The 20,883-nt window shown below is 32.0% G+C and overlaps 1 protein-coding gene across 2 annotated transcripts in view; it reads left to right on the top strand.

Moving 5' to 3' along the window:
• Positions 1-20,883, top strand: part of LOC118185450 (ninein-like protein) — a 212,267-nt gene that overhangs the window by 183,223 nt on the left and 8,161 nt on the right. For both annotated transcript variants that reach the window (XM_035355295.2, XM_035355296.2), the window contains exons 8-15: positions 11,716-11,855; positions 11,983-12,123; positions 13,425-13,599; positions 17,085-17,201; positions 17,342-17,434; positions 18,750-18,921; positions 19,005-19,067; positions 19,621-19,688. In XM_035355295.2, the coding sequence (XP_035211186.1) occupies positions 11,716-11,855; positions 11,983-12,123; positions 13,425-13,599; positions 17,085-17,201; positions 17,342-17,434; positions 18,750-18,921; positions 19,005-19,067; positions 19,621-19,688 (969 nt within the window). The remainder of the gene's footprint in view (positions 1-11,715; positions 11,856-11,982; positions 12,124-13,424; positions 13,600-17,084; positions 17,202-17,341; positions 17,435-18,749; positions 18,922-19,004; positions 19,068-19,620; positions 19,689-20,883) is intronic.

The following is a 20,883-nucleotide window of genomic DNA, read 5'->3' as shown; positions in this document are numbered from 1 at the left end:
ATGCAAATCTAAATGTGCTTCAGAAGCAGTATTTAAGCTGTATTTCAAGAGTTCAAAGAGTAGTAGCGGCCTCTGTTCCGAGTTTATGATGCGTGTTTGAAATTACTGTCTAGTCGGTGTTAGACATCTTTAGTTTATACTGATAATTCTCGGCTCGGCTTTGCTTTGTGCGACCGATTTAGCGTTTAGTTAAGCTAAGGAGTTAGTCGTTGGATATCTTAACTTATTGGTGATTCGTTACATTCTTATTTTCTGTTAAATTTACGTTAGCCACTAGTGATGGTGATTTGTGAGCACTAAGTGCGTGCATAATTGAGTTTAAATAAAAAGGTTATGTAAAACCTTTCTTCTGCAGTATTTATTTTTCAAGACATAGCGAAAATTCGCTACTTCGTCTTCTTCATAGCGTACAAGTTTTGTGCTATGCTATCAAAAGGAACAGGGAAACTCTATAACAGTTGTTTCAAGTTTAAACATGTTTTACTGTTTATTCTCGTTTTCCATCTATTATTTCCTACCAGAATGAGTTTTTAGTATTGTGTGTTATGCAAATGAGTTAGAAGGAATATTTAAGGAAGGTTTCAACATACTTCGAGAGAGAGCTTAGAAGTCCTTAATGGCGCATGTTTGCCGTCTGGCTACTTCGTTCTTAAAATTACTCCGCTAGGCCGTGTACGTGTCTGTTGATAATCGCCGGCTAGGTTAATATGGAAATTTCAGGATCAAGTTGTAAGGATCCTAAGTTTTACTAACGTTTATTTTATTTTAAAACTGTACTATCAGTTCTTATTTTCTACTTCCGGCCAGAATTAAGTGCTTTAACTTGTTTATGCAAATTGTTTTGCTAACGCCCAAGTATTTAAGTTGTGGCTTTTTGCCAAGAGAGAGAGGGTGATTTAGGAAGCAAGCCGCTTGCCACTGCAGTTCTACGAGTTTTAACTCGGTTGCTGGTTGCCTTTAAGGCCAAAGCTTTAGCCCTCTTGATATTTGAAAACGTATTGTAGTTTCAGCAGCTCGGCGTACTACATACGTACCCTTTTAAATAAAGGCCAGCCTTAGTGTTAGGCATTTTTATACTAATTCAAAGTTAGCTTTTAGTTAGAGTTTTAGTTAGTAGTTTTATATTCTTACGTTCAGACCACAAGTGGTTGGTCTCTGTATCCCGAAGTTTGGGAGTACTTGTAAAAGTATAGAAAATAAAGGGTTTCGTACACCCTTCCTGCTTGTGTGGTCTGTTACACACAAATCTTGAACATAGCTTGAGTAAGCTCCCTGTTCCTATTCAGGACACATCATGTTTCCAAAGCAAATCAAGAGAAACACAAGTCCTGACAAAGTAACGAACCTCTTGCTGTTCTTATTGCCTTTCAGATACGACTAAATAATTAAAGCGTAAGCAAAAGCATTAGGTTGCCGATTTGATAAATGAGAACTGATAAATTTTAAATTATAAATATAACATGCTGTTGATAAATGCTGTATTTTCGCCATTTGAAATTAAAATGGTTTCACAAGGCAGTGCAGGTGCGACAGTGTAGACAAAACGGTAGTGTAGGTGCTCCTGTAAATATTACTCTCTGGCGTTGGTAGTTATATTGGAAGAAAACGTGATTTACTGGTTAACAGTTAAGTTTGTTCCTGAAGGTGTATGCTTTCCGGAAGAGAGATATCCAAAATAATGAAAATATATATCCGAACGTGCATATTACAGTGAAATAGAATTGTAGATGTCAAATGCAATATGATTCCGTGATAAAGCTGTAAAATGATGTGTCGAAGGAAGCTTCCGTAATAATGGTTTAATCAAATTGATTTAAGCACGAATATTGCAATTTTATTTTGCAAGTATAGCAACGAACAATTGCTTTGTTGACAACGGTTAACTTTTGTTTTCCAACTATATCGATATCTACTCATGCTAATGTACTGTTTATGAAATACTTATCTGGAAGCATTGCAGGGGGGGGGGAATCTCGGGAGCTCAAGCGCTTGCTTAACAAGAATATAGTATTAAATTCTATCTTTAAGATATGAAAGTAGTTTCCGTACAAGCTATGAAAAATTGAACAAACGGGTTTCTATTATATGTAAGCTTCTGATTTCTGTCATAGCAGAGAGAATGGATTCAAAAAGTTTTTCAGTTGTCTTTGCTAACGACATTAGTTCTGAATGATTGTATAAGATTTCTATAACCATACTGATATTGAAGAATAATATTATAATGTATTGAAGCTTTAAGTTGCTGAGTAGAATTTGTAAACAACTGTTTTTTTTTTCGCTAATGTTTTTAGAAAGGTGCAGTTTCATTTTTTGATTAATCTTTCTTTTGAGTTCCTTTTGCGAATTAAATATTCTGTGGTAATTTTCGGTGATTTCTTTTATTTCAAAATCCTAAGAAAACACTTAGTCTTTTTGGATGTTACTTAAAATATTGCTTCAAAAGAGAAAAAAATGTTTTGTCTTGCAGTTGGAATTTACTTTAGCTTTAATTAAAATAAATTCAGGTATTGTAAAGTTTAATTTATATCATTTAGAATAAAACAGTTTTAAAAAAGAGTTAGTTGTAAAGCACCGAAAGAAAATTAATTAATGCGCGAGAGATTATCAAAATAATCGAAAAAAGTATTTCATTATGCAATGCTTAATAGGATTAAACATGACAAATTAAGTCAAGAACGATGTACATTGTGTGTTACTGTATGTATTTTGGGGATAAGCATGTTTCTTTGTTAATTGATGCTAATGCTTTTCCCGTATGTATTTAATGCAAAGTGGGTGTGAAAAAGTTTAAAATTGTGAGTGAGGTATTAAGGTAATTGGACTTAAACTTTCCTGTTGTAAAGAGTAAAAGTTTATCATCGTTGATTAAATAAACTAAATAAATGGAAACAATTTTAATATTTATGGATTTTAAATATTTTTGTTTTCTCATGTGATATTTGTGTTATTATTAATATAGAGATTATATTTATTACATTTTCTATGTACTAAATAAACTAATAGAAACGATTTTTAAATAGTTTTGGTTTTACCATGTGGCGTTTGTACTGTTATTAAGTTTATAAATAGGTATTTATAGTTATTATTAAGAATAGCTTATGCATTTTGTGTATATAAAGGACAATAATTTTTTTGACCCTTATTTTCATTATTACTTATTTAGCTATGCTTAGTTACTTATTTATCGTGACAAATAGTTAAATGAACGAAATTTAAAATAGTTTTAATTTTGTCATTTTATATTTTGAATTATTTCAAATTTAAGAAGGTGTTTTTTTTCCTTCCCCTTTTTTAATAATTTAATTTTCCACATACCTTTCCTTATTTCAAATGCTCTCTTCTGTTTCTCTAAAAAATATCCATTAATAAGAATGACTCATAAAAGCTGCAAAAATACAAAAAGAAATACTTACTCTGTCATTTCAATATTTTATTTAATTATCTTTTAGGCATCTGAAAATTCTTTTGTGTATTATTCTTTGCTAATCGCTCCGAGACTCAAAATCAAATCCATGGACAGAAGTGAAATGGCAGATCCACCTGTCACAAAATCTTTCACTTATTTTCCAGTACATTGTTTATAAATATATCATTTACCAACGGGGGGGGGTAAGGGCAATTATCGTTTGAAATTAGTACGCGATATTTCTTAGTAATACTTCATAGGAACTGTTATTGTATACCATTATATAAGTATAAAAATACTTTTGTAATGTCATGCAGTCATGCACCACCGATGTGTAGTTTCTCTTTAACTCCTCGGTTTGTACGTTGTCATCTAAACGAAAAGCAAAACCTTTTGATGATGAAATTTTCTAGCTTTGTATGAATTACAGAAAGTCTGACTATCCGGCATTCAACTAACAAGAAAGTTGAAGTAGGCAGAATACGTTAGAAATTTAGAAATTTTTTCCCCCTGAAATATTTAAATAAGAGATTCTTAATGGCATTATAGAATGCTCGTAATACTGTTAACACTTATACACTGTCACCTAGTGCTTAGCGCCAATAAGGATAAACATGTCGTCACAACAGAATCATACGAAGTTCGTTTTAATTTATTATACATTCTATTAATTCTCGATAAGCTGGTTTAATTACTTTCAAAGAAGGATATAAGTTCATTTTTTTCCCATCACCTTTTGAAAAACCAGTGAGTAATATTTGGGACTGCATGAAGTGGAGTGTTTTCGAAGTTACAAGATCCAGGCATCAAAAAAGATCATGATGTCCGATTAAGCGGATAACAATGACGATTTAACGTAAAAAAATTATGGTAAGCGATTTGAATTTTTTTAAAATTATATCCTTAATAATATCCTTAATAAATTCCTTATATCCTTAATAATCCTTATCCTCTTATCCTAATATCCTTAATAAATTCGTATCTCTTTATTATCTAACTAACTAAAGCCTAGTATATTTGTATAAACTTCTGCTGGAATGAAAGGTGACATATCCGCCAACTTTCATGTTCGGTGGGATTTCATGATTTGAAAAGGCCTACCAAAGACGCTTGCTTTTATACGACTGATATGCCCTTTTTACTTCCTTGTACGAAGTAAAAAGGAAGTATTGTAATCGCGAAAAGTTTCAGGCAGCATATTTCAACGAAAATATCCATTTTGACCGCTATCGAATGCAATTTAACGATGTTTTTGCGTGATATCTGTTCGTAAGGACAGAATAAAATACTCTTTTCCTTCAAAAAAATTAAAAAACTGCTTTAAAATAAATTCTGAAGAGAATTTTTCGGGGCGTACGAACGTATTTACGTACGTACGTACATTCGTGCGTACGTACGTATCTCGCATAACTCAAAAACGAGTAGCCTCAGAACAGAAATTTTGTATATAGGAGTGCTATAACATGTTGATGTGCACCTCGTATTTTGGTTGCAATCGGCCCGCACCAAACGTATATAAATATATTTATATATATATCCACTCTATTACCCGGCTCAGTGATTTCAGTTTCTTTACTCTTATATGTTTGTAAGTTGTACATTTTTTGTTTTAAAAATGATTGAATTATGTTGTTTTTATCTTCCGGTTAAGGATTTTATGCCTTTAGTAAATCTGTGTGCAATATTTTTAGAATTATCAGCAATTTTAAAGTTGTTTAATTGCCGCTAAGCCTGTTTTTAATGGCGGCCATTGATGTTTACATTTGAAACAGGAGACTAGTGGATTTGTTGCCAATCTAGAGAAACTTAGCTTCGCAACAACAAAGATAACGCATTCCTTTATTATTGCCAATTAAATCGTGCTTAATTCTTTCTGGAATTTTTTCGAGGAAATAAGCGTTTGAGATTTACTTCGTAATTTTTAATATAGATATTTTGAGTTTTTATGTATTTTTGCCTTCTCGCGAAGTGAGAACTGAATTAATTAAATGAGAAATACTCAATCGTCTGTGAAAAACTGTTTCTTTTTTGTTTTGTTTTCTTAATATCTTTTATACATAGTTCTAGCTTTATTATAGTATTTGAATAGAACATGTGGCAACGATTAGATAATTCTTTAAATGATATACATTTTGTGCACACTGAGTTATAATATGAATGAAATATAATACTGTTGAGTAAACATAGCGCCAGAGTGCCGCTATGGTAAACAATGTGAATTTTAAAGAATGCATTCATTCTATTGTGGTTTATGCGCAGTCGGCGAAGTAGATTTAATTCAATCTAATAAGTTTAAATAAAATGCAAGAAAAAATGCGTATAATTTAATATTCCGTACATGTGGTGTAAGTCATGTGGTGTACACATCAGATTTTTTTACTTCCTTGTGCGAAGTAAAAAGGAAGTATTGTAATCACGAAAAATTTCAAATCAAGTATCATATTTCAACAAAAATATCCAATTTAACGATGTTTTTGCTTGACATCTGTACGTAAGAACAGAATAATATAATTTTTTGGGAGGAGGGAGAAAGATCCCCCCAAAAAATTGTAAAACTGATTTAAAATGAATTCTGAAGAGAAATTTTCATGGCGTCTGTGCGTACGCACGTATCTTGCATAACTCAAGAACGAGTAGCCTCAGAACGTTGAAATTTTGTATATAGGATTGCTGTGACATGTAGATGTGCACCTCGTATTCTGGTTTCAGTCGGCCGCACCAAAAGTATATAAAAATATGTATATATATATATATATCCACTCTGTTACTCGGCTCAGTAATCTCAGTTTTTTTATTCTTACATGTTTGTAAATTGTGCATTTTTTGTTTTAAAAATGATTAAATTATGTTGTTCTTATCTTCCGGTTAAGGTTTTTACGCCTTTTGTAAATCTGCATGCAATGTTTTTAGAATTATGAACAATTTAAAAGTTGTTTAAGTGCCGCTAAGCCTAATAATTTTTGCCATGGAGGCCATTGCTTACATTTGAAACAGCAGAATAGTAGATTTGTTGCCAATTTAGAGAAAGTAAGCTTCGCAATAACAAAGATAACGCCTTCTTTTATTATTACGAATTAAATAATGCTTAATCCATTCTAGAATTTTATTCGAAGAAATAAGTGTGTAAGATTTACTTCATAATTTTCAATACAGATATTTTGAGTTATGTATTTTGGCTTATCGCGAAGTGAAAACTGAATTAATTGAATGAGAAATACTGAATCGTCTGTGAAACACTGTTTTTTTCTTTCTTTCTTTTTTGTTGGCGTTTGCTTAATTTCTTTTATACATAGTTTTAGATTTATTATAGTATTTGAATAGAACATGTGGCAGCGATTAGGGAATTCTTAAGATGATATAAATTTTGTGAATTCTGAGTTAAAAAAATGGCTGAACGGACAAATCGTGTCTCGTAACCACCAAGTAAAATATTTAGGTATTTATCCCGACCAGAAGTTAACTTTCAAATTTCACGTTGATTATATCAGAGACAAAGCACAACATGCCTTAATGAGCATTTACCCGTTAATGTGCAAATATTGCAAGTTAAAGATCAACACTAAAGGAACACTTTATCTACAGGCAATCCGACCCATAATTCTATATGTCGCCCCGGCGTGAGCAGCTGCTTCATGTTCAAAGGGCAGCTACTGCACTTTCAAACACAGCAAAGCTTCAATGCTTTCGAAGTAAAAACGCTCAGATTCCTATAAAACTCTCCGTGGTTCGTTAGGAACACTGTCATTCATAATTCTCTAAAGATTTTACCATTAGATGCCGAATTACTAAAGATTACATTGAAATTCTATGAAAAATGTGATTCCTCCACTCACGAAGTTATTAAAAACATAGGGGAGCACGACTATCTAATCGAACAGCCGCATAAACGGCCCGCATAACATCATAATGTTATTTTCTATTTTTACTAAGCGATACTGTGTCAGATTTACGATAATGTGTAAAAGATATGCCATTGCAAAAAGATATACCAAAGTTATGTCTGACGATATCTAATTGCTATTATTGCGTATCCAACGAAGACTTCATCCGTGGCTGATAAATGGCACCACGCTTGATCAACTTCTTCACTACTGAAGACTTAGCACTTTTATTATAAGCGCACAGGATTTTTCCACTTTTATGGAATTTAACGAACTTTTACAGGTCCTTAAAGGAATGATAAACATGTAGTGGTAAAGGCCTCCGGTTCGAACGAATGATGATCTCCGAGTTAAAAAATGATCCTTATGCAACTTAATTGTTTTCACGAAACCTTGATTCCGTCTTCCACGGCCGGAGTATTTTCACCTGCGGGTAGATGCATTCGCAATTTTCCTAAGGCATATGCAAAACGAACTGGTGAAAATCCTAATGTAATTGTGTATCAGTATACCAGAGACTATTATGGTTATGTTGAAAAATGAATGAAATGTAACGCTGTTAAGCGAACCTAGGGCCAGAGTGTCGCTATGGTAAACAAATATAGTGAATTTTAAAGAATGCACTTATTCTATTGTGGTTTATGCACTATCGACGAAGTAAATTTAATTCAATCCAATAAATTTAAATGAAATGCAAGAAAAAAATGCGTATAATTTAATATTCCGTACATGTGGTCATGTGGTGTACACATCAGATTTTTTAAAATTTTAATTTCAAATATAGGCTTTTGATAAAATTGATAACAAATATAAAAATGATTGGTTTTATAATTTAAGTGTAGATAATTTCCCCATTAATTTGCTCTTTTCTGTGAATTCTGTTTTTTTTATACCCTCAACTATCTGACATTTTCACCTATCCATAATTCAGGATTTCCCGAGCTTTTCGAATAGTCCAGCTTTTGCTGTAGAGTCTTTCATTCGTTTCTCTATTTATTGATTTCCATTCTTGAATGCCACTGTCAAAATAATTCTGATACTGCAAAAAATATTTAGGTTTTTTCTGCTGCCATTAAATTGTATTATAATTATAGCATTAAATTTTGTTTATAATTTGCATCTGATATTTTTGTTCATACAGCAACGTTTCAGTAAACAACTTTCATCGCTTGTAAATAGCAAGCTTTAAAATTGGCAACCTCCTTTGCGAGGCGAAAAAGAATGCCACTGCACACCAATCAGCGAAAAATTAATTGAAAATTCTTTTAGAGTCTAAACTAGTGTATGTGATCGTAATCATTTGCAAGCTTCCCTCCTTTTTCTTTAAATTTCTTTTTAGTTTTGTTTTGCTTCGTAAATGTTGTTCATGGCATAGCTCCGAGAATAGTTGTCTTTTAACTTCCTAATTTATTCGATTTTTTGCCGTTATGCACCTCATTTTAAATCTGAAATTAATTCTATGAGCCCATTCTAAGCTATTGTTTAAATACTTCTTTATTAAAACTGCTAGTGCTGTAAGTCGGAAATTTGCAAATTAAAAATAAGGCGATTATGTTTCCGATTTGATTATATTTACGTTACTTCAAATTGGTTATTATAATTTAAATGTTTTAAAGTCATTATGGAATGAATTCAAAGCTAAGCAGCTTTAAAAAAATTGCATTTCAAATGTAGTTGATAATGCACAGTAAGTGCTACAGGTTTCCAAGAAAAAACATCTAGTTTTATTGTGTGTGAAATACTTTACGAAGAAGTAAAAGCTCTTCAGGGTTTGATTTTGTATAGAAAAAAAATATAAACTATTTGATTCACGGATTGTTATAATAACGGGCATTTAATGGTGATTACCTGCTGAACATTTAAAGATGTTGCTATATAGTATTATAATGAAATGTTAAAATGATGCCACAAATGCTAAAATAAGGTACCGCAATATTACGTTGTGTTCGCAATAACCAGTTGATACATATGAAATATGAGATAAATGTTATAATTAAATGTGTGATCTAGAAGGGAAACATATTATTAAGAACTTAACAAGAATCAGGAACCAGACGCAGAGTGACGAGAATCAAAGCATCACATGCGAAATTATTTTATTCTTATTTTTTAAGCACCACTATTTCTAGAATAAATGTAAATGAAATTTAAACGATGGTTATAGTCAAACAATATGGAGCACGCTGGTTCTTACGAATTTTACACACCAGATCTGGATTATACGTGACATAACGAATATTACGCTAATACTGCTGCACTCATCGGTACAAGTTAATCATTATTCATCTGTCCAAAATAAAAGTACTGAGAAAACTCAACCATGAAAAATTTTAGAAGTTAGCATATGAAGATCCATTAGGTAGATGAACAAGAATGTACCAGTAAAGACATCTTTGGTGTCTTTCTTGCTAGACAGTCAAAAAAAAAAAAAAAAAAAAAAAAAAAAAAAAAAAAAAAAACCTGCAGCAATCTTACACGAATCTGGAATTTCACTTGCAAGTTCATTCAGTCTCACAAAAATTTGCGTGGCATTCAAAATACGCCAAACTCTGTTAACCACGCACATAATAATTCAGGCAACCATGAATGACAAATATTCAGTTTCCAACATCGTCATTTTTGTATGTGTTCTTTCTTACTGTATTGCAAGTTCCAACGGCGTTTCTAGGAAAATTATGATTACTTTTTGTCTTACGTACGATTTTAAAATTCGTGGTTGTAGGATTTTCCTATAATAATATAAGAAACGTTTTCGGAAAGAATAATGGTTCGAATCTTTTCTAAAAGCGATCGCTACGAAAATTTCATCCCCCCCAAAAAAAACACTTGTTTGTAACTAGGTTTAATGACTATGGATAAACTAATGGATAAATGACTAATGATAAGTATAATGACTAATGGATAAATATATAGTTGGAATGTAAAATATTATATAATATTTTTACAATAAAAGTAGTTATTCATTTTCTTCTCTAAAATTCACCAAACTGCACCAAGGTGGTTGTGACAATATATAATTACGCCTTGCATGAAAAAAAATGAGACAGTTCTATGTCTCATTTCTCTCATTTTCTATGTCTCAGACAGTTCTATGTTCTATTGGACCGATTGTCGAAATTTAACTTGCGCTTTCTATGTCTCGAAAGAGCAATTTAGAATATATATTAGATTTTTATATAGAACTTTTATAGCGTAGGTATTTTGACACAAAATACAACTTTTTCTGAAATAAAATACTATTTTTTTCCATATTTCGATTCTGCGACTCAAATTATGCGAAAGTGCCCAGTTTTGTAAAAATCGCACGGGTAGTTTTTAAAGAATTAGCTGTTAAAAGTTTAGCTCCTCCATGGTAATTGAATTTGTTATATATTTATTAAACTTATTTGATTCTTCTTTACACATTTCGAAATTTAGGTTCAGTCAAATAGAATTCGCCCATTTTTCGTGATTTAGTTTTAAGATTTGTACTTTTAAATAATTTTTATAAATTTTTCGAAAAATATTTTGAATTATAAAACTATAAAATTTTTACCATCATCTTAAAGTAGAGGTATTTCTAAGTATACTTGTAAAAGATTAGAGTTTTTTTCAAAATTTCCTAAGATGTACGGAAATTTACATATTGACGCGTTTTGAAATTTTGCATATTTGTTATAAGCGATAATAACACCAAATATGGTTTACGCATTTTGTTGAAATTATTTGAAAGTATGAACGAATACCTTTTCTCCGCTCGTGTACAATGAAAAAATAAGAAAAGGAAAATAGGTAGCTATAAATTAAGTTCGCCAAGGGAATGATTCTCGGCGCAAACTGAAAAAAAAAAAAAAAAAAAAAAAAAAAAAAAAAAAAAAAAAAAAATGTGTTTAGATAAATTTTAAAATTTTTCACCAAAAATTACAAAATTTAAAGCCTAAGTATAATTTGAGTCGTAAAATCGAAATATGGGAAACAAATGGTATGTTATTTCAGAAAAAGTCCAATTTTGTGTCAAAATACCTATGTTAGAGTAATGATATGTATAAATCTAATACGTATCCTAAGACGCGTTTTGGAGAAATGGAAAACGCAAGTTCAATTTGGACCTTCGGCCCAGTAGAACGGGAGGTATAAAACTGTCTCCCCCGCCTTTTTTTGATGCAAGGTGTACCATATTTTTAAAGCAAAAGTAGCATTAATAATTTCTAAGAGAAATTTTCTGATAGCAAAACGAATTTCTGTAGTTATCATTTATTAACTAATGCGTTAGTGCTAAAATTCGTTTGAAACTGTACAAAGTTTTGCTATAGTTAAAATTAGTGCAAGTTAAAAAATTCTGAAATGGGAAAATAGTACTTTTCAATAAGTAAATGTTCTCACTTTTGATCATGATTATGCTCATGTTCTACGAACGCTAACAATAAACATTGCCTTTTTTTTGTTTAGGAATTGGGATTCAATACAAACATGAAAATCAACCTTGCAGATCTGACTTCTGTTTTAGAAGAAGTGTTGATTAATGTTCTGAACAAACCATTGTTGCAGTTAGCTTTTCTGTCATTCCAGAATGAAATGCAGTATTTGAGGTAGGTTTATTGTAAAAGCGTATGCTATTTATTTCAATAATAGAGTAATGTGTGCAAAGAAATATTGTAATATGTTTTATTTTTTATATGAGAAGATTATTTAAATATTCCTTATTTGTATGTACAGGCAAACTATTGATCAGATGCAAAAGGAAAGAAACAAACTGAGAGTTAATGTCGAAGAAGCTAACACACGCGCTGCATTACTTGCTCAAGAAGTGGATGATAATCATGCAAAACTTGAGAATTCTCTCCAAAAGAAGCTGAAGTAAGTAATCAGTTTTGAAGCTTTTACGAAATACAAGTTAAATGTGAAATCTGTTCATGTGTCAAGACCTGCTTCACTTTCAGTGACCTCCAAGATAATTCGTGAAATTGATATTTCAGATGAGATTAAAAGAATTTGTATTTGACCGTCTTATTTTATTTTAAGGTAAAGGTTTGCCTTCAAAATTTAAAAGCCTTAGCGCAGGCTGCATCATTCTATTGACTTAGTGCATTATATGTATAATGCATTAATCTTTTGAGTATTTTGTGGTTTATATATATTTTTTTTCCGCCCAGCCGATATAGTGGTTAATGACGCCGAGTGCCATAGCGATGGGCCTGGGTTCGAATCCCGGAGAACGCGGGGTTTTAACTGACCGTTCCTTCATAGTAGGCAACGGTTAGTCACCTATTATGTGTTTTCATAATGAAATTGCCACTACTTCCGGCTCTTGTAGTAGCGCAAAGCTAAGCCTTTGCTATTAAATATAGCGGCTCGTCAGTAAGAAGAAATTGTTTTTCTTATCCTAACATTCTTATTTGAAAAAGCCACAAATTTGTATTTGAGTGTTAAATCTGTATTAACATGAATGCATTTCTTAATTATATTTATCAACGTTAACAAATCAGTATTCTGAATATTTTTGGATTGAACTATGCCTTGTGATGTGCATGTGCAGATCTTATATACCTACATATATATTAAATGTATTATGTGGCATTGTATGCTGAAGGAATTAGTAATTAAGGAAATGCCATAAAAATAATTTTCAGTTTTATAATTTCAAGTGCTAAACAGAATCTTCTTATTAGAGTACTACTCATTTATTTTTATTGCACTTGTTTTGCTTGCTAATTATTGATGTTTTTATTGCCATTGCATGCTTTGATCTTACAACATTTGGGACTTACATACTGTTAGAGCAATCTTCTTAAAAGAAGATGCCAAATTTTCAGAATTCTCCAAGCAGTGGCTGTTTGCCTTAAGATCTATACCCAGCAGCTTAGTGGGTGGCTGCATGAAGTTTCACAGTTTTCTCATGCATCATGTAAATATTGCCCAATTTCCCATTTAAAATTTTCCAGGACAATAACTCTTCCCATGGGCAAACAACCATACTACGGACTATGATTCAGTAATTTACGTCATCCGTTCTTGTCCAAATATTTTTTTTTCTGTAATAATATTTAAACCATTTGTGTATAATAAAATTACAACATGTGGCAGTTCTGTTTTTATTAATTTAGGATTTAAGCATGAATTATTCTTTTCTGAAAAGAATTATTTTGAATAATTTTAAGGATGATGGAAAAGAAATATCAGGATCAAGCCCGAGAACTGGTTGAAGAACTGCAGCAGGAAAGAGATGCCATTAATTCTCAGTCTAATAAACTGAAGCAGCAACTTCAGGCAGATATTGCTGCTGCCCGAGAAGAGGAGTCAAAGTTAAAGAGTCGTCTAAGTTTGTTGGAGCAGGTATTCTTGAATATTATACTCATGATTTATTAAAAAAAAACTTATTCAAAATAACAGAAAAGAGCAAGATATGCCAATCTGAATTACTTTTCTTCTCACTTTCATTTGAGCGCTTGGCTTGTATCCTTGGGTATAAAGTTCTTCAGTATTCAGTTCTTTTTTTTTCCATTCAATTTGTCTTATGTTTTAACATTAAGGTTTTTCTTGATTTTTTTTTTTTTTTTTAATATTCTTTGGGAAAGATTCACCAAATTTTTATGCATAAACATAAGGAAAAAAGGAATTTTACTGCAGAAATAATATGTATGATAATTGCTGCAACTTAAATGTTATGTTCTTCAGTTTAACAATTATACAGGGGGGGCAGTGCAAGCTGCTTATTTTGAAATTCAATAAAAGGAAAAGTAATGCATATAGTATATATATTTAATTCTTTGAACAGCATTAAGTCTAACATGTAAAGTTTATGTTCACGCTGTTTTAAAGATAATATCTGGGAGATGGCGTCCATTATTGTCTACACACTGCGTTAATCGAACTCAAAAGTTTTGTTCACATTTTTCCAGCACATCGACGGGTAAGTTGGCGAATGTTGCATTTGTTTATTTAAATTTGGCATCTTGAAATGACGGTTGCTTCGTAAAAAAAGGGGTTAGGCACAGTCGAGAAACTGGGCCATAAAATTTTAGTCCGTTTGGTTCATATGGAGTGGTCGAAGGAGGAGTGGCGTTTGCTTGTCAAGGCATATTTTTGTAACAGTCGCTCAGTTATTGCCACGCAACGTTCATTCCGTGCCGATTTCAATATTGCGCCCTGTGGTAATGTTTAATGTTCCTGGTCAACAGTTGATTTTTTTCGTGGGTAAACAACTTCTGGGAAATGGGTGATGAGAAGAAGAGGAAACCTGGGCTTTCACGAACAGCAAGGTCACCTCAAAAACATAGACATGGTAAGGCTTTCTGTTTTGCGATCTCCTAAGCGGTCCACTCGGAAACATGTTGTTGCTGTTGGGTTGTTGTCCCACCAGCGGCCGAGCGGTAAAGTCGCTGAACACTGGTAGTTCGGTTCGAGGTTCGAATCCCGCGAACAGGCTGGCTGCCTGGGTGTTTTCGTGGTTTTCCCCATGTGTAGCATGTATACAAGCTAGTTTCCCTTAGAAAGTCCTCCACGAAGGCATAAGCAGATAGCCCTCGAGAAGAAGGCATAAGCAGATAGCTCCCCTTAAGCAGATAGCCCTTGAGGCTTTGCCATAATCACACACACACACACGCTTTTGGGTTGTCTGCTTGATCTGTGAGGCGAATCCTTCATGGAGAAATTTCATCCCTGTAATTTGACTATAGTGCAGGAACTTAATCCACGTGAATTTATTGCTAGAGAAAATTCATGTGAAACGCTTCTTGCAATGCCTGACAACGCGCTTGTTTTCTTCACTGATGGGGCACACTTCCATCTTTCACAATCGGTTAAATAAGCAGAATATGTGATATTGGAGTACTGATAACCCTCGACAACTTCATCAGCATCCCCTACATTTGGAACATGTAACTGTTTGGTGTGGAACATCATGAGCTGGAATAATCGGACCATGGTTTCTTGAAGAAAACGAGCAGGCCTTTTCAGTGACTTTTGATCTTTATGTATATATGATTGAGGAGTTCTTCTTACCAAAACTCAACGAAATAAATGTGGGAGATGTATGCTTCCAGCAGGACGGTGCCACGGCACATACAGTTCGTGTGTCAATGACTGTTTTGCAGCAACACTTCCCAGGACGTGCCATCTCTTTGACAGGCGATTTGCACTGGCCAGCACGATGGCCTTATTTAGCCCCCCTGTGATTATTTTCTATGGAACTATCTAAAAATCACTTTTTACAACGATTGTCCTAACACACTGGCTCACTTGAAATGCAACATTCGTCAAGCTATAGCCAACATACCTGTCAGTGTGTGGGAAAGCATTGACAATAATGGATGCCATCTGCCTGATATTTATCTTTAAAACAGTGTGAACATAAACTTTACATGTTATACTTGATGCTGTCCAAAGAATTAAATATATATATGCATTACTTTTCCTTTCATTAAATTTCAAAATAAGCAAACTGCTCTGTCCCACCCTGTATATATTCAAGCAGAGTCGTAGCTAAGGTTTTCAGTGTCCAGGGACAACTGAAGATTTCGCGCCCCCTACTGCTTGCCAAGGATGGAAAACATTTAATTCTAAAATGTCCTAACATCAGTTTAGCGCCCCTTGGATTCTGCGCCCGGGGACAGATGCCGCCCTTGCCCCCCTCTAGCTACGTCCCTGTATTCAAGCTAAATGTAATTCAAGTACTGTCAATATGCACTGGAAAGTATATTAACATGTAAAAATGATATAAATACGCTTGAGAAAGTATGAAAGACATATACTGATCTATATTCCAGTATCCTTATGTAATTCCTAAATGGTATGATGGATGTTCTGAAAACTAAAATAACATAGCTATAGTAATGTTAGTAAACTACCACAAATAGGTAAAAATATTTATAAAAAGTCTACAACAAACACCTCCTATTTTAAGATCTTTTTCAATTTTCAAACTTTAATCTCTTGTACTCATGCCAAAAATGAGCTATGCATTATTATAAAAATTCATGTGCCGAAATAACATATTTATTGATTCATGATCTTTTCAAGTATAAAATTCATATAAAATATAAAATGAATTAAAAACTCAAAATTTTATATGCAGATGCTTCAAGGTGCACATGTTCGAGTACAGACTACTTGTGCTCAAAATTTGGTGGGTGTAGGTGCCACTGTCTTTCCACAGTGGAATGCACTCACTCACAAAGTCTTCATTTTTTAATAGTAGAGATAGAATGTTTATGTAAGCTCATTAAAATATCTTTTTTTATTACATATTATTATATAATATCTTGACTATAGACTAGATTTATTCCAAAAGTGAGTACAGATGTTCAGGCTTTTAAACTTAGTCATGAAATGAATTAGCATGGTAATTGAACATACTAGTTATCACAGTATCTGGGTAAATGTATATCGCTGGTGAAAATCTATACAATTAGTTATGTCATTTACCTTAAAATAGGAATTTATTATGTATTTCAAAATAGTACATATGAATTAAATCCAGGTTGGGGATCTTAGATATATGGAGAAATATCATTAATTTCTGATTGAAATAATTAAAAAAAACTTATTTGTAATAAGAAACTAATGTCATTGCATGTTTGTTACCTGTATTGCATAACTACGTAACATATTTACCTTTTTTATATGTGTATAAATATTTCTCTTACAAGACAGCATTTTTCTCTGTATACATTTTGAATTTAATGTTATTTTTATAAATCTCTCCATCGTGCAAGTTTTGAATACATCTTACGAAAAACCTTGCTTATCATTTATTTCTAACCCCATTAATTATTAAAATTTAAATAACTGAAAATGAAATTTGGAATATTATTCTGTAGGAAAATAGTCGTTTGGAACAAGAGCTACTCGAGGCAACAGAAAAGTGTATAGAAGCTGAAAAATTAAATGAAGTGTTGCAAAAAGAACTTTCTGTCATACCAGATTTAAAAGCAAGGGTAAGATAATTTATTTTAAATGTTAAGAAATATTAATTTTCATTCAAATATTTTTTGTATTGATACATATATCTTACTTGATGTGTTGCATTCTCACATTCATTGTGACCGTCTTACTGCATTTGTTGTGTTTTGTTTAGCTTGCAGAATTGGAAAATAATCTCAGTGAACTGCAAGATCGTAATACCCAAATGTTACTACAAGAGTTGGAAACATGCAAAAAAACAAATCAAGTAATTTTCTTCTTTTAAATTTGCCAATCTGTGTACATTATATTCTATTTTTTCTTTTTAACTTTATAAGCAAAATATATCAGTAAAACGTGGACACACCAATGGTCAAGCAGCAAAATCACTGAAGATTAGTAATTTGATCTGGTTTCAAATCTCTACAAAGGAGTAGCTGCATGAAAGATTTCATTGTCTTCCTCATGTGTAACATAATTACAAGCCAGTTTCCCTTAAAAAGATTTCCATGAAGGCACTCCTTTCCCTAGGCAAATAGCTCTTTTGTGCTTTACAATATTCCAGTCAATTCCTTATCCTATTATGTAAAATGTTAAGAACTTCATAAATATGTAAATATCTGAAAGAACTGAAAAGGGGAGCAGATTTTCTAACTTTAAAAATATTCAAAATGTTATAGTGAAATATATAAACAAATGCCTGGGTTAGTCATGCCAGTTACTAGATGGTGGTATTAAATGAATGCTGTCTGATGCAGTATTCCATATCAAGGTAAAATTCTACTAGTATATAAAGTTAGGATGCCCATCATTGATGAATATGACAGCCATACTGATGTGGAAATGGGTTATTAGACAAGAATGTTAAACTAAGAAAAAATAGGAGATTTTATGAAATGTTCATATGCTATGGCATGGACTTAAAAAAGTGGGGTGGATGGAGTGAATGGATAGTATCATAAAATTACAAGAATGGAACTGCTGCAGATCATTATTGAATTCATTGCAATGTATCATGTCATTGTACATAATTATCTAGGAATGGCTTGAATAACTCAATGGAATATTTAAGCTAATTCTGTGCCACTTATTTTCCTGACATGAACTGCAGACATGTGCAACTATCTGTCTTTGTATGTGAGGGTTATAGCCATCACCAAGAAATTTACAGCAGTTGGTGAGCAATAATATCTGTTCCAAAGTTTAACTAATTTATAGGTCCTTCTCACAATGATAGGGCTGAAGTTCTTGCTGTTGATCAGTATTTTGGATTTCAAATACTCATTTGCTGATTAGTATTATAAAAATGAGACTTTAAGGGAAAAGAGACTGCAGTCTCTTAAGCAGAATTATATAGTAAATTGTGATATTTTCAACATATGAAACTATTTTAATTTTAAATGTGGTAATCAACCTGTATCCTAAAAGAAGTTTTATATGTAAATAAGCTGTCTGATTCCTTTTAAAATGGTATAATGTTATGTGATCTGTATAACATAAGTTAATTCTGCTTGTAGATCAGGAAAAAATTGAGATGTTTTATTTTTCTATGTGTTCAGTTTTTGTCTGTGTATATATTTTAGGGTCTTCAAGATAAAATTGATGAATTAACACTAGAAATGGAAAGTATGCATCAGAACTCAAACATTGACACATCTTCAAATAAAGGAGTGAGTCGCACCCATTCTTGGTTATCAGATTATAAAAAGGCTTCTTTTGTGGGATATAAAAGGCGTGGTAGTGGATCTTCTTCTGGTATGATATCTTAGAAACATTAAAACTTGATTTGAAATTTCTGTTTTAATAACTTATGATGAGTGTACTTTATATCTTTTCAGATGATAATTCAGAAGATGAAAGTCCTTCTGTAGAAAAAATCAGGAAAACATATCTACCAGATAGTAAGTATTTATTACGTTTTTTGATGAATTCAAATAGCATTACTGATAAGTAAAAAATTATTCAAAATAAAGTTTTTCTTTACTGCTTGTTATATGTAAAATTGTTTTAAGAGATGTTCTAGATTGGTAATACTTTTTCATAATTTCAGTGCCTGTTCTCCTACCAGAAAATACTTTTACTTAAAATGAAACAATTTTTTGGCCTAAGATTTAATATTTTCCCATTTTGTAAATTAAGTATTTTTTTACCTGTCAGTAATATGTTACACTGTTATGTAGCTTACCATATTTTTGTTTTATTTTTTCTGTTCAGTGATTAGTCTTATCATTTCAATCTTGTTATTTAAAATCAGCATTTGAGCATAGTATCTGTTGTTTAAAGAATTTCAAATTATCTAAAATGTCTGCAATGCAAATATAAATTGAAGGTTAGTAATGTATGAAAATTTGTGCATACAGAGTACAATTTCTGTTACTGCATAGTTTTTCGAATAACAGAGGTATTGTTAAACTAAGATTTTTTGTTTTTTTGTTTTGTTTTGTGTACTAACAGGGAAAGCATTTACAGAACCAGATTTCCAAAACTCTCAAAATGGTGCTAAGTTGAATGCTTCTTTGAAGGTATGTTAATGAGATGTTTATATTTTTCATAATTTTTTAATAAATAATAGCTTCATTCATACAGGGTAATTAAAAGTGTTTGTAAAAATGTCAAGTTAAGGTGAGAGGGGATAGAAATAAGAAGATTTTTATAGTGGAATACGCGTGCAGAAATGGTACATTGAAGCTGTGCAGGAGTTGGTTTGCAGTAGGTAAATGTATTCTCCTGGCATAAATAATCATTCTTCATGTGCATTTTCAGTGTTATGCATCACTGGATGAAAACGGAACTTGTCTTCATGCATTTTATATATAAGGCTATAGCTAAAATAGAACGGCTGCACACAGAAGCTGTAAAGAATGATTTCTGACTACTTCCTTTGAAAAAGCTGCTGTGTTTCTGACCTGTCCCATATAGCTAAAATGGATACCATTAAACTCCACGTTTGTGTAATGATACTTTACACTTGAAATTCTTATGCAGAATGATGATTTATAGCAGTACAATGCTTTTATACACTGCTCATCAGGGCTTTGTGTCCCTGAATGGGCCATTTTCACACACATTTCTTATAAAATATGTTTCTTTTGATTCCCTGTACCTTAGCTTACATTTTGGTCTGACATTTTCCAATCACTTTATATAACAGCATATGAAAAATTATCCACTTACAGAACACTGAGCCAAGTTAGAACAATATGTTTAAAGATGAGTTAATTAAATTGAGCGAGTTTTCGATGTAAAGATATACTGTCACTGAAAGTGGATTTTATCCTGAAAAATTAATCTTTTAAAGTTATTGATATGATAAAATAAATTTGTAAGAAAATTTCTGATATTTTTCATGAGATTTAAAAGACAAAAATAATCCATTATTTAAAGCATGCATGAAAATGAATTTAATTATTTCTGAAATGCTAATCTTTCTTTAGGTTCTCGGTTTAGATGGAGGACTGTATAGATTACCTATATATACTAAAATCTCTTTTCAATCAGGACACTACTAAGTTTCCTTATATATGCTATATATGTGTGTGTGATATTTTTAGAGGTTTGCTGTCATGGATGTTGATAGAATTTAGCAGAGCTAACTAAAGAAGATGAAACCAATTTACTTTTTATTCATGGCTGGGAAAAAGTTTTGCTAGATCTGACTGGAGCAAAATTCCCAACTGATTTGATGATTAAAACATTTTTATTTTAAAGTGGAATAAT

The sequence above is a fragment of the Stegodyphus dumicola genome, chromosome 1 (assembly GCF_044657685.1).
Source record: "Stegodyphus dumicola isolate Sdum_Otavi_A_Nest chromosome 1, ASM4465768v1".
Lineage (NCBI taxonomy): Eukaryota > Metazoa > Arthropoda > Arachnida > Araneae > Eresidae > Stegodyphus > Stegodyphus dumicola.
The sequence above is the reverse complement of the archived record's forward strand: the minus strand, read 5'-3'. Positions and strand labels throughout refer to the sequence as shown.